Genomic DNA, 16,725 nt, shown 5'->3' with positions numbered 1-16,725 from the left:
TGTTGCATTGTGCTTGATTTTTTATGGTATTTATGTCAGTTCACTGTTATTGCGTAAATTTCAATCAGCCTGACTTTGTATTGGCGTTGGTTTTGTGACTTGGGCTAACAACTCGTTGCCAGATGCAGCCAAAAGTCAGCGATTTAAGGCAAGTTTCGTATTCATTCATGAACGCGGGCTGTAAGGTCGAGTATAATTTAGTCATTGTTTTGATATAAGACGGATACTAATGTACAACAACGAATTAAAGGAAGTCGAAGCATCATTCCTGTTATTAAGCATATAGTTATTAAGCATTTGACTATATTAACTATAGTAAGCCACTTTTTGTACTGCACTTAAAAGCTAGAGTTTTCAGTCTTTTTCCGATATAACTACAGTGCAATCAAATGGCGGCTAAGATGTTATTGAAAACCATGACTATACTGATCTGCAGGACAGATGTAAAAAAGACAGCTTTTTTGTCCATTACAATAGGAAAACTGATGTAATTCATCAAACAGGAATTACTGTCTTTTTTGGATGGAAGCAGAATTCTTGACATGTACACGTACACGATTCCCAAGCGCTTTACTTCATATCCTGACCTCAGTCGAATTAATCTAATTTGCTGTGACTTTCGCAGCGTGGGGTTAACACCACTGTTTTCATCATATGTTTCCAGCTAGAGAGTTACTTCCTGCTACAGCTATCGATGTACATTATGCGCACAACTGTAGATATGTATAGAATATACCCAATCAATGGTATTGATACGACAAAAGCGTACCCAATGCTAAGTGCAATGTTTAGCAGTTCAAATTACGATTTTTGTGTTGCTGCTGCTCCTGAGAGTATATTGGCGTGACAAGGTATGCAGCTGAAGTAGAAATCAGAGATTTTCCTGAATACAGTATTTACTTGGACTGCTATGCTCAGATTTTATTTAAGGAAGTGCAGTTTTTACAGTAAAAGTGATCATTTGTAAGTAGAACAAGGAAGAGATTAACTTGCATTTAGACGTAGACCTTATAGCACTATAGCAGTCAATCGTTTGTTCAAACGACGCAGTTCTTACCAGTTTCTATCATTCCACGTGAGCAATGACATGACCGATAAGTCACCGACAGTTTGTATCACTTTCCTTTATCTGTCTATAGAAATACACCAGGCTGTTAGAGTATCTTGTTTCTCGTGTGCAAAATCCGCTTTTATGCATTGCTACAACCTCTTCCTCTACCAACCTCTACCAAAGCGCAAACAGAAGAGTTTGTAAAAATATCTTAGAGTCGGAATTGATTTTTGGAGATTTTTGACTCTAGCTTTCCATTTGAACGTGACGTTTTGATGGTTTGTTGCAAACCATTTCAGGCAAAAATCGATTTACAGCATTGAACTTTAAAAAGCAACCGGGCACGATAAAGCTTCACAGATAGCCTGATGCTTCCTTCTTGCGACATGTAGCAAATCACGGTCATTGCTGACCTAGCTTATGGTAAATATGGAAATTGCTAACTAAGCAAATTGCAAACAAACAAAATCTTTCTGTTGCCCCGGTTGTTTTCTATTCAACACCCTTCATGTTTCGTGTTGGTTTAACAGCAATATTTTCTTTTGTGCGGTGGCGGCGCGTGTTGCAGATTCAATATTCAGTTGTTATAGCCCACCTGCGTAAAAATCCAGTAATAACTGCCACTCCGTTAGCTGTGTTTTGTTTTATAGTCATGAGTTATTAAAGCAATCACGGTGTGAAAATTGGTGTGAAAATTGGTGTGCATATTGTAATAGCTCCAGAACATCTTGCTGTTGTCTTTAGGTCAGTCTTACAGTATAACTTTAATCAGTTGGCAGTTTGCATGGGCTGAGGCTAGCCGTGCTGCTTGAAAACTCCGAAAGTTTTTTGATTTTTGTAAATACTCTTCATGATGAAAAGATGCGCCAATGTTCAGTCGGGCTTGTTTTGGTGGTTTCATGTTCATGAGGTCCGGGTGTACATGCATTTGTTAGAGTAATTTTTTTATTCGTGGTCATGACCAATTGACCATTTATCCAAGCTGTGAGGTTGTTTTGTACATGGTTTTTGTCAAGTAATTGTGTATTCCTTTCGCATGCTTCTATCAAGTTGTTTCAGCTACCTGAAATTGATACGGCACCGCTGTAAAACCGTTTTTAAATTTGATTCCGTATGTTTCATTTCATTATCTTTTGCTTTTGTAATGTGCATAACCTTCAACGCAACAAGAACATGCCAGCAGCAAAATATTATACGTGGCCTTCTGGCCTAGTTAGTCTACTATTTGTAGACTGTCACTAAGGGCACGTGAATCATAATGGTTCCTCATTGGCAGATGACTTGATTGTTCTGCGCGATGCAACTAAGGCTGAGTTGATGCATTTGCCTTTTTTTGAAAAAATATACATTGTATCCAAAAACATCGCCACTACAAAAACTTAACTTTTTTTTCAATGCAGCTTTTGTAACAGTTTAAATGCTTGTCACCCTGAAAATTACTGTAGACAACTAGACATATTTCGAAACATTTGCATACCCAGACATAATTATATTTGCGAAAACTAAGCCACAACACACAAGGTCAAAATGAACGAAGAAAGTCGACACTTTGTGTGCATTTTAGTTATATTTTACATCTTCTTAACGATCTGTAATGTTAAATAATCGAGAAAATGCTACAAAATTTCATTGTAACATTTGTTAGTGTTCTGTATCATTGTATGGTTCTGAGGATTTTACAAATGGTTGTTTTTCAACGTTTGGTGATGTAAGAAACTCATTTTCATCTGCGTAAATCCACAAATTTGCAGACTCGAAAATGTCTCAGAAGAGACATGACTTGCATTGAAGTGGAAATATGATTTTACGTTTTGTGATAGTAAATTAATGCAGAAGCTTTTCTGCATGAGCGCACAGGTGAAAGACATATAGGTTTAAATCCAACTATTATATATTTGCTGGAACAATGGTTGTCATGAAACAAATCGCCTTGAACCCATCTCATCCACTAAATGTGCCTTTTTTACATTGGTTCAACGTCTGCACATCGACTGTAACATACCACCTCTGTCCTCTATCACAGTTCACTTAAAAAAAGACGTTGCGTTCTTCACCCAATTGCTGTTTTCCTTTCACAAATCAAACACTTGCCATTTCAAATTCTCCACAGCTCTTTTAGTGCAAAAAAGGAATGATGTGCTGCCTGGATATAATCCATCATAGATCACTTACAGTCTTCCGTTGAGCCGTTTATTGATCAATTTTTAGCTGCTAATGAAAAACCAAGAACCTCTGTTTTATATCGCCTTCCCAGCATTCTTCATGATGACATTGATGAGTTATGCATTAATTAATGTTATGCAGTTTGACTGTAATTTCGTTTTAAAGGTTTGTTGAAAGCATTTTCGGTCGATAGAGAATCTCACACCACTTGACTTATTGGCTTACTTATAAGTTATGCATACCATAAGGGAGTTATTCGGTGACATCAACGCTTGAAATACTCTCTTGACCTTCACGTGTTTTTTATTTTATTTTTTTTATTTTAAACAATGCCAATTGCCAACCTTAAAACAACATTATTTAACGCTGTGTTGATCAAATAACGAATTAAAACAGTCGATCACACATTTTTGTTCGTATTTTTTCCCGTAGCATGCCAGCAAACAACGCTTGAGAAATGACTGCCCAACCCTAAATCGGTGTAACACACTGACACGTTTTAATGCAGACAGGGTTTGTAAATAATTGCTGTCTATCATGCTTTCTTAAATGGATTGTTATAACTTGCTGAGGCATTGCCCCTTCTCACATTGTTTTATTGAAGACGGCTTTTCCGAAAAAGAAGGTATATACATTTTTACCACTAAACTGAAAAAGTCCACTCGCATGTTCAATTGTTCAACTAGAACTTAGAAGTAGAAGTAGATTTGTTTTTCCGATAACTCAACTTGATTTCATAAATAGTTTCATGATTTTCATAAAAAGAAGGTATATACATTTTTACCACTAAACTGAAAAAGTCCACTCGCATGTTCAATTGTTCAACTAGAACTTAGAAGTAGAAGTAGATTTGTTTTTCCGATAACTCAACTTGATTTCATAAATAGTTCCTGAAGTAGAGTTATCTTTACTTTTGTCCCTTTTGGAGTACAGTTAGTTCAAGTCTGTTTTTCACATGTTTATTGCTTATATCTTACGTTTGTTATTATTATTAAAATAGTGATCCTTTAATAATAACAATAATAATTACTACAGGTATTATTCATACCCAAGACCTTGGATTTTAATAGTTTTGATACGTTTTAATACCATGCGACTTCATATTAGCAGTGTTGTTCCGACACTGATCTATTTTAACCTATCACATGCTTTGTAGGAGGATCAGAGGCAGATTTAACCTCTGGTGGCTCTTCTGGAGCAGATCCCATTTCCCACTCTCGCTCGTCCAAGTCAGGAAACTCTTACGGATCTACATCTACGCTTCCTAACGAAAAGCGATCTGGTACGTTTTGAGAAAAATGTTTCACAATTTGGTCTCATTTTACATTACTTAAACATCCATTGACACATAATTAACACAAACAGTTTAAAAGACACTTAAGTTCTGTAGTTTTTCAAGTTTTTTTTAAAATATTTTATATTTTTTTCGATAACGCTGTATTTACATAACAGACCAGCTGTTATCTTTTTTGATATTGCTTCATGTTTAGTATGCTGCTAATACTTGTTGCAGCTTTTACCACCTTGCACATGAAAATTTATCAATTTTTGTGCCAATCTTAGTCTTGATCGTGATGTTCATTTTGTGCTTTGACTTTTTTCATTGTCTCATCTTTTCGAAATATTTCTTTAAATTTGTACTTCAACTTAGCAACCAACCTTACTTGTGTCTTGTTCGAGCCTTATTCGCCACTAGAATGCGAATCCACGATGGTATCCGCCAGTATATCAGACTTTTATTATAGACTCAATGTCTGCAGAATCAGTCCAAAAAGGACATTTTCTGGTTTGGGATTTAGTTGCCAAAATAGATTTTGCAGTTCGATGGTAGATACCAACACCAAACCAATCATATCATTTGTCCCCCCAAAGCTTACAATCTTTCTTTACCAATTGAAGCAGCGCAACTTTTTCGATTTCAAAAGCTGATTGAGTAATATTTTAAAGCGAATGTGAAAAAGTAAATGGAATTATTTTCAAAGCATTTTGGCATTTGACTTCTAACCTCACTCGTCGCATTGGCATGAGTGGGTAGTGGGTATGTACTGAGAAAGCAGCTGGTTGGTTGAAGCAGCTTGATGGTCACCTGGTTTTTACTGCTCCCTATTCATAAGCACGTTCTGACGACCCCGCAAAGGGTGAAACAATTAAGCTGTAAAGGTCACTTTGATAATCGTGATTCAATTGACTTGATACAGCTCTGCTTAGCATTGCGCTTGGCATTGAGCACTCTTTTGTGGCATTAATACCATTTATCGTACATCAACCATGATGTATAAGTCTGGGACAGAAATAGCTTTGCTCTGCCCATGGTCATGCTCTGCGACAGACAGAAGACGGACGAGAAAACAATCGGATTGCGTAACATTGCCCAAACCGTGACAGAACCAACACCAAATACGAGCGTTTTCGGCGGGGCGCTGCGCCCACGTCAGGAAAAAAATAATTAACTACATTTGAGAAATACAATAACATTAAAAGATATTACATTTAAATCCAACCCTACCATGCTGAGTGTACTAGTAGATCCCGCATGGAAGCTGTCAGGACTATTCTGTTGCAAGAGTGTGGTCAATGTGATCATATATTTCCCTTTTTCAGGAATTTTAGTTTCCTTACTGTGGCTTTTTAAGGTAATCGACAATAAAAACAATCGACAATCCAATTTTGTTTCTTCTTTAAAACTAAATCTTCCTTTTGTCCCGTAAATTACGAGCTGTCGAGCTCAGCTGTTAGTACATTAGTACAACCGGTGGGTTCAAATATCAGCAGAAAGATCTGTGGCCCCAGTGGGAAATTCCTATCATTTATTGTTGATTGCGTCACTAAATTAATTATTGATCGGTGGCTACATTAGACGGCAGTGACGCTATCTAACTAGCTCCTAATCGATTTTAGGCTTTCGGAAATGGCTCACTTCGAGTTCCAAAAAGAAAGTTTTGAGTGGAAGTGCCACTGTCCACAAAATGTCCGAACACAAAACGCAGGGGCATATGCAGCAGACCTCCCCCGAGCAAGACCCCTCTTCTGTGCCTACGCAGGTTGATGGCTCCCCAACGAATAGGAGTTTGAAAAAGGTAGGATATTGGAAGTTTAATTTCACCTGTAAGTTCTAGCGGTATTTTTGTTATTGAACGAAATATGAAAGAGAACTAGCTACTGATAATTTTATTTCTAAGAAAGCAATTGACAATATTAGTTGTTTTTTGCATTGATTCAACTTCTGTAAATCTTGATTTTGTTATTGAGAACGAAACGAACATTAGAGATGCCCAAGAAAAGGAGGAGATTTTTTTTGGTTTCAACTTGAAATCAATGTTTTTTCAATGTGTTGCCTCCCATAATGGCGGCCGCATTTACTGTTAGTTTCTACTTTAAGGCAGTGACCTTTGGAGCAGGAACTAGTGGTGCGGTACTGATGAGCCCAGCCTAATGGGCGAAACACGTGTCTATCGCTGAGTTCCTGCTACACTCGACTGCCGAGAAACACTTGACTTTACTTACTTCGAGATAATTGCCCAAACAGTTTCTCTGCTATCGCGGCCAGGTGTGTATTTAAACTGACGTTGAATCAATGCAACTACAATGGGCTTTGAATCGTCATGAAATCGAACCTAATCTTAGTCATGAATGTAAAGTCACCGGTGCGGATTCTTCCGTTTCAGAATGTTGATTTTGACACACTCTCCTCTTGCAGACCTACTGCATTTATCTTTGCTACTCAAGTTCTCCAATATCTATCAGTAGAAAGCTGATTGTCAAACTAGCTCCTCCTTCTCCAAATCAACACCCAATAAGCCACACGAGCCGATTTTAAACTTCCTGACTGAAATTTCTTAGGAGATCTGTGGATAGCGCGAAACCGACTTAGCTGCGGTATCGGCTTACTAAGATTTGGCAGTGGCATGCACATGGGGCTACGAGCTTCACCAATCACCGTGCTGTGTCTGTAAAACTAATTTTCAGCAGCAGACCGCCAGCAACAATTTTCAGTTTAAAATTCTTCGACCTTTCGAGTGGCTTGAGCAGCCTGGATTTTCCGAATGAGACATGTGGAGTTGGCTCTAGAACTCACCGACATTGTTAAGCAAATTTTTCACACTCAACAGTAAACACATTTATATGTTTCCGGTGTTGTAAAAAAATTATCAAAGTGCTTGACTTTCTTCAGACCAAGAGCAATGGAAAAGCGAGTCCTGTGATGCAAGGAGTTTCATCTGTAAAGAATCTTGTCACAGATAGCAATGAGGAGGAAGATCTTCCCGAAGCTCTTCCTCCTCCGATGCAAATCGTTGGAAGCAAACTCACTCTCGATGCCATGGGAAGTCAGGTGTGTCTTCAACCTGTGTTTGTCGTTGGCATTGTGATGCTTTTTCTTTGTGTTGTTATGTCTTCTGCACGTAGCTTTGCTGTTGTTTTTTAAATGATGTTTAAATGACGAAAAATATAAATTGACCAGTTTGCCTTAACATTTTCCTGTTCTACGATGACAACGTCGTAGAGCGTATTTTTCATGCAAAAGCGACAGGTTTTGCACACTGCTGTCCAGAGAGGCTTAGTGATAAGCTTAAATTTGGATTGTTTGATTGTTGACTAATGAAAGAGTTTCTAATTTTCTTATCAACACTTTTTAATTTTCATGGCATAAGATTTGGTTGTCGTTTTTTTTTCACCAGAAAAAAAAACGACATTCTTTTCTATTTTTGTGGTAATTCTCACTTGCTTATCAGTTGGTTGTAAATACCCACACAGCAAAATCAGTTATTCTTTACATTGTTAAAAGGATGGATTTTGCTGCCTGAGTACAACATTGACCAATTCACGTCTCTATGTCAAATGTGGTTGTGATTTGCGATTTTGCAGCTGTCAAAGTTTACTGTTTTTACATTGATTTTACGTCTCTGAACGTATTAAAACCAATGTAAAACTAGTCAACTCTTGCATCCTCTGCAGCTGGTCGTCTGTGCTTTTATTTTACTTATTTTATTGCTTTTGCTTCTGTGCTGTTGTTGCTTGAGACAACAACAGTCATCATCATCATAATAATAATCTCTGTGTTGTCTTTTCTGTTTGCATGTTTTAGTGTTCGTCTGCATGTTCATTGGCTTCAAATTCATCCAGCCAAGGGGGGGATATGTTCGGCAGTAAGACTGCCAATTTAAGCCTTTCCCACTCCAAAGATCTTCGGAAAGAAATGGAGGACATTTTGAGTGAAAAATTCCCGGTAATTTTGCTCATTTTCGGTGAAGTAAAGCAAGAATTCCTAACAAATTTGCCTTGATATTTTTAAAAATTTTTACTGACTCGATCCGTTTATCTTATTTCCAATTACACGATTTAAAACAACCTTTGCGTGCACAACTTTGCGTTCCAGTGGAAGACCAAAACGTATTGTTCAATGTGGAATTCTAATCTCATCTTTATCTAATCGGAAAATCAGTCCTTTTGTGATATTATTTTAACATCCACAAATGCTAAATCATTATGAAAAGCAACTGACTTGCTTGCTAGATAGTTACGGTATCCAGTTTCAAATTTCGAAAAATTGTTGTCGGCTTATCAAAGCTGTTGCGAAACACGAATTCCCGGAAATTTTTGCATTATTTCAACGCTTTCATGCGTTAATACAATATAACTTTTCAGTTTCTTTGCTCAAACGCCCATTTTTTTTTCAGAAAACACCAACTCATTCCAAGCAACCTAACGGGGTGAACTGCTTGGACGATGACGTATGGATGAAGAGGGTAAGGAATTAAGTAAAATTTAACGTTACATCAAGACTATGTTTTCTCTTAATCAAGAATTAATCGATATTGGACATTAGTTTATTTTCTCAGTTTATCATTCGTTGTATTACAAGCAAAAACGAAGTCGGGCGATGTTGAAACGATGTGAAAAGTAATGAGTTTTGCTGGATATTCATCAGGCCACAAGATTACAAGGTCAAACTCATGTCAAGAATTTTCAACTTATTAATCCATAATTTCATGCTTGAATTGGGTTTTTGACAATATAAACCTTGTATAAGCATAAGATGCACCAGCAGGAGATCTTTCAAGCGACCGCTTAAGCTAAACGTCTGATTAGTTAATCGAGAATCACTTTGTGCAAAGTTTATCTGTGGATCAGTAATCAACTGTTTTAACCCGTAGATTAAAGCTTAGTGCATAAGGGAAAAATAGTCCATAAATTAAACATCTTAATCGGTCGATGTGCTTCATCTGTGAATGTTGCACTGTTAGTGCATGGATTTTAAATTTCAAGAGAAAGATTTGCTTGTTGCTGTCTTGTGTTCTAAAAAATTTAGAACGACTTCTTATGGTAGCGCACTGAAGACTCTGCGTTTCAGTTTTTAATTGAATGCCAAAGTTTTGATTGAAACCTTTCCACCAGACGCCGGAAAAGAAACAATCTTCCAGCAACAACCAAGAAGGAGACTCTATGGATGCTCTTCCAGAGACCGATTTGAGCAATAGCGAAGAAGCTGGCGCTGGTAACGAACCGGTTTCTTCCGGTGACAAACCTGTCAAGAACGAAGCTGAGCTTTCTCTTCAAAGAAGACAATATGTTTTGATGGTAAGAAAATAGTTGTATTTTTTGGAAGTAGCGTCGCAAATACTGTTGAAGTTCTTTCAATTGAAATGTAATAAACTTGAATTTGTCAATTTTAATGTGATACGCCCTACTTTTTTGATTATTTTATCAGACTACGTATCTTTTTGGATCGTTGGTGAAATCGAAAGGAGATTTTAGTGAAAAGTTTAATGACAAACTTGTATTTTGGTAACTTATCGATGTCTTGATTATTTCAGAACAAATATTTCTGAGAAGCAAAAATACAAATTTCTGATTTGCTGACTGGGGTACCTCCGCTCAAATATTTTCACAACTCTAACTCACGATTTTTGCGTCACAAAAATGTTATTGATTAAATTGCAACTTAATTTTCAGGAATTAGTTGAAACTGAAAAGGAATACGTCGCCGACCTTGCCAAGACAACAGAAGGCTACATGGTCAAGGTACTGGAACGGGGACTTCCCCAGGACGCCGGAAAGGAGAGAGTCTTGTTTGGAAACATTGCCCAGATCTATGAATGGCATCGAGAGTGAGTTTATGCGTTGGTTTAACCTCTGGTGATGTAAACTTAACATCAGAACTGCGCTGGTGTGTTTAGTCGTGTATTTTGTGACTAACTTTTTTATTTTTTCAGCACTTTTTTGAAAGAAATCACCAAATGCTTGGATGATCCTTCTTATCTTGGTCGGCTTTTTAAACGCTATGTGAGTTTTTGTGTCTATTTCTGAGTGTTTGCGTCGCGTAAAGCGCATAGGTTTTTGGCGAATATCGATTTCAAGCTCTTATCAAACACAAAAGTTCAAAAGTCGCTAAGTTTTTGCTGTAACTGCTCTTAAACGATTTTTCTTTTTATCGAAATTAACTAAAAAAACGAACAATTTGAGATAAAATTATAACAAAGAAATTTCACTCTAAAACAAAACGACATCTTACAAAATATTTTTGCTTTGGAATAGTCCTACTTTTCAGGTTCCCAGACAACAAAATCCGTCGTTTTTACATTGATTCTTCGTCTGCAGACGTTTGGAGACGTTGAATCAACGTAAAAATAACAGATTTTGCTCTCAGGTTTATCATAAAACTGAAATGCCTTGATATGTGTTGCGAAACGACTTGGTAACAATGGAAATGTTGCTCTAGGAACGCCGGCTGCACATGTACGTGGTATATTGCCAAAACAAGCCTTTGTCTGAGTACCTCGTTCACAAATACAAGTCGCCTTTCTTCACGGACATACAACTGGAGCTTGGCACCAAACTGGACATTGCAGATTACCTCATCAAACCTGTGCAGAGAATAATGAAGTATCAACTACTACTGAAGGTCAGTGATGGTAATTTAACGTTAATTGAATGTGTTTGAAAACGTAAGTCGAGATCTAAGAAAGTTTTATTGCAAGAGTTACTGGGAAAGGAGTGCTCTTTGCTCAACTTGCAAGTTTATTTTTACATTGATTCAACGTTTGCAAATGGTGAAAATCGAGAAAACATGACTTATTTGGTGGTTTGGCACGTTTTTATTTAAGTCGTTCTCTTTGCCTTTTGCCATTTCATCGTTATTTATACGCTATTAAATGTTGATAAAACGAATGCAACTGGCATTGACTTCGTCTTGTGTTTGTATTTATCTTTTGTGACTGGAAAGAACGGTTCCTGAATCTTTAATGAGAAATATGGAAATCGATTTGAATTCATCCTAAATGCTTTTGAAAAAGTTTTTGGCAATCAATTTCATTTCTTTGACATCTTTCGCGTTGCATTACGCCAAGGTTAAAACTTACGCTTACAATTTCGTTTCTTTCAACAATATTGGATTTTTAATCACTGTCGATTTAATTTGAATAATAATAATCTCATACGAAGGTTGATTTATGAATGAATATGATAGCAAACATGAAAATTTCAAATTTAAATTTATTTTACGTAGGATATCGTAAAAACTAACGTTCGGTGATTTCAAATGTATATGAAATTTTATTGATAAGTTATAATATAATTAAATTTTCTTTTTATTGGCCAAATCCCAAAGCGTCTAACACCAGAAGCAGGGGTCAGTTTATCAAAGTTACATTAACCTTACATCTTATAAACAATTATTTAACGCGCAAAATTCAACATAAACACTCCTCCAGGACTTCCTTAAGTTCACTGAGCGTGCTGGGGAAGATTGCACCGACTTGAAAGCAGCAGTCCAAGTGATGCACGTTGTTCCTAAGCTGGCCAACGATATGATGATGGTAGCAAGGATGAAGGGATTTCCTGTAAGTATTCCGTAATGGTGATGTATTTTGACATTGTTTTGATGCATTTGAAAACAGTAGCTTATCTCTGAACCCAGCTACTTAGTTTACTTTTAGCTCTGCCAAAGTTCATATGTATTGAGTGTGTTTTTCATTACATTTTTGTTTTTTAACAATTTTATATGTGATTGAATGTTTCCAGACGTTTTCCAAAACAAATAGTCACTTTCTTTGATTCAAATAATAAATTTTGAAGAAGAAACATCAATTGCTCCAGTAGTTTCGTAAAAATTAAATTTTTTAATTTTCTAAAAAATTTCTCCAGGGCCGCATATCCGCTCAAGGGAAACTTCTCCTTCACAGTACCTTCCTGGTCGCGCAAGGTTCCAATACAGAGAAGGAACGAAAAGTTTTCCTGTTTGAACAATCGGTTGTTTTTGCCGAACTTGTCGATAAAAAGCTCGAAGAACACGGCTTTGTCTACAAAACTAGGTACACTTTGAGTAGTTACTTTTGTGAAAAATATATTTTAATCCTTCAAGTTGTCTGATGAGCATTGAGCAGAGATTTTTATCTCGGTACTTGTGGGCTTGCAACTACTGTATTGTGGCATCGTTGTGCGCATGCAAAGAATTATAACCCAAGCAGCAATCATTTCTTTTACATTGATATATATATTATGTAAAAAAACGACCGCTTTACCGACTGGAGAGTTTTCCGAGATTGGTATCTCGTTCGCAGAATTAGGCTCATTTTGAACAACGCCTGTGTCGCAATGTGTGACTTGTTTTGCATTTGAAAGCTTAAAATTTCAGTCGCAGCTTAACCAGCATCTCATATCTGAATACACATACAGTGAGGTGAACTTCTGTCAAAAATTCCACAACGTTTGGTTGTTTTTTTCAAACAAAACATCTTTTCCATCAAGCATCAAGAACACCGATCTCGTTCTGCGAGAGCCAGGGACTTCCCCGACACGGTTTTCGCTTTCCTCTCGCAGCGGCGATGACGTCATGGAGCTAAACGCAAGTTCCCCGAATGTGAAACAGGAGTGGGTTGAAAGAATAAAGCAACAGCTCGACAATCAATTGGACTTCTTGAATGGTAGGTTCCTGTTGATCACTTGTTGAAATCACTGTAAAAAAAGTTACCTTTGCGTATTCAGTTTGAATCGATTTTGAAATTGACTTAGTGGAGTATGCTTTGGCAACCCTGCTAAAATGTGCAGGGTTGCCATGCCTCTCGGTGATGTTTGTTAGCTTCGTTTGTGATAAATAATTATTATCGATTTAAAGAAATGTATTTGGAGACAAGTGGAATTTTGTCCCATGATTTCAAGCTAAAAAGCTTTTAGTTTTACCCGCCCAGATAGCGAACCCCATTCTTTAATGCCGAAGGTTGCATCAACTCAAAAATGAAAAATTTATCTAATTATTTACAAGTCGGTTCTTTTAATCAGCAATCCAATGATGATAATAAAAAACTATTTCACCATCAGGTTCCTTCCTCCTGTCGAGGGTTAGAGGCAATGAAGCGTCAAATTTTTATTTTGCAACGTTTTTCTATTGATTATTTTAATCAAGTCCTGTCCAGTCTTTGATATCATGGACAATTTTGTTTTCTATTCATTTTTCCTTTTAGCAGTTGTCTTTGAATTTCAGTTTTAATGGTTTGTAGAATTTCCATGTTGGTGTGCATTCTAAAGATGTAAGTGCTGCAGCCTAGTGTATTTTTCGTTTGTGATTTTTCTCTTTCGTAAAATATTCAGCATTCTTCCTCAAATCCACGAAGCTACTTATTAAAATCTTACTTAGATACCACTGTTTCTTGTAAACATCATTCGGCTACACGTTATCATGACACCATGTAGGTTGCTCAATGCTTATGCATACCAAAACAAGTGGGAAAATATTGACATTCAGATGAAGTGATTATGAGAGCAATCGATGATGTCTGTCTTTCGACTTCAAGTCAACAACCAACCACTTTGTTTCTCTTCCAGCTCTGCAGCAACCCATTTCCTACCAACGGCAGCAGCTTGAAAGCACCAGCAGCAATGCCAGCAACTGCAATAACAACAACTCCAATGGTAGATCTAGCGCGACCTCGAAGCCATTTTTATGTAAGTTTTGCATAAACTTCTGTTGCTTGTCAATGACCCAGACAGCAAAATCCGTCATTTTTACATTGATTCAATGTCCGAATCTGCAAACCTCTGCAGACGTTAAATCAATGTAAAAATGATGGATTTTGCTGTCTGGGAGTTAATTTGTGTTAGTGGAAAGGGGGAGACGATTTGTTTGTCTTGAAAACGTTTTTCATTGATTTATTTGAGGAAACGTGCACAAGTTTGTTGGTTTTCTAAAGTTTTAGAAGCAACACATGCACTTGTGAAAATGGTGGTTTTTATGTGGAAGTGAGCTGCAATAAACTTTTTTTTTTCTACTAACTTTGTCAAATCATTTTCATTTTTTCGTTAGTTTAACTCTTTTACGCCCAGCATCGTGTTTAAACATTGTTCATCAAAAAAGTTTGCTTGCACCAGAATATCTACAAATGTATTGATTTCTTTTGGAAATGCGTTAGATTGAAAATATCAATGTTGTTTGGGGACAAAAATTTAGAATTCTAATTTTTTTCATATTCCAAGAAGTTGTATCAGGAATCTAGTGCTTTGCAACCGTCTGGATTTTTCAATCAAACTGCGCGAATAAACTGAGCGCGAAAAAGTTTAAAACTAGGCAAATTTTCGCACATAAATACTTGGACATTACAAATATTTCGTAAAATTGTTTTGACGGTAGCACAAAGTTATCGATTATACTCAGCAAGCGTTGATTTTTAATGTTTTCAGCGTCTTTTCGTCCCACTCCGAATATTAATTTAAACTGTGATCTGGGTGGTGGGGAATTGACCATTCCATCGTCGACTACTGGCTCGGTGAGCAACCTACCGGCCGGTCCATCTCCGTGTTGTTCTCCACTGGGCGGCAGTAGCGAGACAACGTGCCCACCACCGCGGTCAAAACAAGCAAACGAAAATCCAACGCAATCAAAGGTAAGGGTTATGTGAGAAATATATTAATGGTCGATGATGGTTGTCATGTGGAAGTTATCGCCATCTAAGTGTAACAAATCACTTCTGTGTAGTTCTGGATTAGTAGTCATCATTGAAGGTTCAGTTTTTACCTCCCACATAAACTAATCTCTTTGGGAAGGAAATGGAACGGGACATTGGTGTCCAAGCAAGCATCACTGAATAATGTCGATTGTTTAACAATTTGACTTCAGAAGAATTTTTCTGAAACCACGCTGACCTTTGTCTTTTTATTTCTGTAGCATGTTAGAATGTAGACTGCAGACGCATTGGAATCAGGCAAAACAATGTTCAAAACTTTTTATTGTAACCTACCCCACCGAATCAATGATCTTTTGTTTTACACTCGTCTCTCATGTTCAGGTCAGTGAGTCCCATCGAGCTCCAACGCCACCTTTCCCTGTTCTACCTTCCCATCAAGCCACTGCGCCAAACCAGTAAGTGTATTTCTCCATTTTATGCAAGTGTACTGTGTAATCTAAGACGATTTGTATAATAAACTCGATCAATTGGTGTTGTATTGAGTGCAAGTTTTTCTTTTTGTTCGTTTTGTTTTTAAAGCTCACATGATAAACGTTTTTGCCTTTTAATTTTACTCTGCGTTTACGTAAGGATTACTTAAGTTATTTTTGTATCTTCAAGCTGTTGCTTATGATCAGTTTAAAAAAAAAAACATTTCAGGGAAACTGAACGATTGACGTTCCTTCCGTATAATCCACCAGTTGGAAGTTCCAGCAGCTGTTCTAATTTACTCCCTTCAAATGCAACAGGTTTGGAAATTAAAATAATAAAATTGCATAATTCTGTCGATTTCCATCATTTTTGAAGCTTAATTCAACTTCTTTTGAAGAGTAATTCCTTTGAAGAACTTAACATGTTATCATCATGCTAAAGCTATGCCGCACATTTAACAACTTAAATATAAAACAATTTGGGTAGAGAGGTAACTTTTTTAAACCATAAACAGACATAACTCGGCAACAACACTACATTTAACATCATAAAACAAAAACATAACAAGCGAACGTTTTCGGCTAGTCAAACAGCCCTTTTCAAGCCTATAAGAAAAATGCTTTTTTTAAAAGAAATACCTAAGAATCATACAGTATTACAGCAAAAATATGGTTAAATTTAAACATTTGAGAAACTGCTTAACTAGCTCACACATATCATTTCGTGTGAGCTAGTTAAGCAGTTTCTCAAATGTTTAAATTTAACCGTATTTTTGCTGTGGTATTGTATCATTCTTTAGTATTTCTTTTGAAATATTTCTCTTTTCGGCTTGAAAAGGGCTGTATGACTAGCTGAAAACGTTCGCTTATTGTGTTTTTGTTTTTATGATGTTAAATGTGGTGTTGTTGCTGAGTTATGTCTGTTCATGGTTTGAATATAAAAGGTATATTTTTTTCTTCTCAGACGGTTGCACCAGGACAGTAAGCGAAACGACACATCCCACCCAGACGAGACCAGCCAGTGCAGCTGGAAATCCATCAGAAGGAGGGGTGGGAAGAATGAGGTCACTTTCTTCAGCGAATTCCCCTTCGATGTCGTATAGGTGAATTTTCTAATTCCTTTGACGAATTATTCTTATGCTAGTCT

The 16,725-nt window shown here is 36.9% G+C and overlaps 1 protein-coding gene across 1 annotated transcript in view; it reads left to right on the top strand.

Annotated features, from left to right (window-relative positions):
- The window catches only part of LOC145787423 (triple functional domain protein-like), a 69,841-nt gene that overhangs the window by 49,430 nt on the left and 3,686 nt on the right, over window positions 1-16,725 (top strand). Inside the window, exons 37-53 of the mRNA XM_082599169.1 lie at window positions 4,386-4,496; window positions 6,113-6,291; window positions 7,386-7,544; window positions 8,298-8,438; window positions 8,890-8,958; window positions 9,608-9,790; window positions 10,166-10,320; window positions 10,426-10,495; window positions 10,932-11,114; window positions 11,923-12,051; window positions 12,356-12,522; window positions 12,959-13,134; window positions 14,033-14,152; window positions 14,885-15,087; window positions 15,490-15,563; window positions 15,808-15,896; window positions 16,543-16,681. Coding sequence (XP_082455295.1) covers window positions 4,386-4,496; window positions 6,113-6,291; window positions 7,386-7,544; window positions 8,298-8,438; window positions 8,890-8,958; window positions 9,608-9,790; window positions 10,166-10,320; window positions 10,426-10,495; window positions 10,932-11,114; window positions 11,923-12,051; window positions 12,356-12,522; window positions 12,959-13,134; window positions 14,033-14,152; window positions 14,885-15,087; window positions 15,490-15,563; window positions 15,808-15,896; window positions 16,543-16,681 — 2,347 coding nt within the window. The remainder of the gene's footprint in view (window positions 1-4,385; window positions 4,497-6,112; window positions 6,292-7,385; window positions 7,545-8,297; window positions 8,439-8,889; window positions 8,959-9,607; window positions 9,791-10,165; window positions 10,321-10,425; window positions 10,496-10,931; window positions 11,115-11,922; window positions 12,052-12,355; window positions 12,523-12,958; window positions 13,135-14,032; window positions 14,153-14,884; window positions 15,088-15,489; window positions 15,564-15,807; window positions 15,897-16,542; window positions 16,682-16,725) is intronic.

Source organism: Aplidium turbinatum, chromosome 2, assembly GCF_918807975.1.
Source record: "Aplidium turbinatum chromosome 2, kaAplTurb1.1, whole genome shotgun sequence".
In the NCBI taxonomy this organism is placed as follows: Eukaryota; Metazoa; Chordata; class Ascidiacea; order Aplousobranchia; family Polyclinidae; genus Aplidium; species Aplidium turbinatum.
This window is presented reverse-complemented; position numbering and strand designations above follow the sequence as displayed.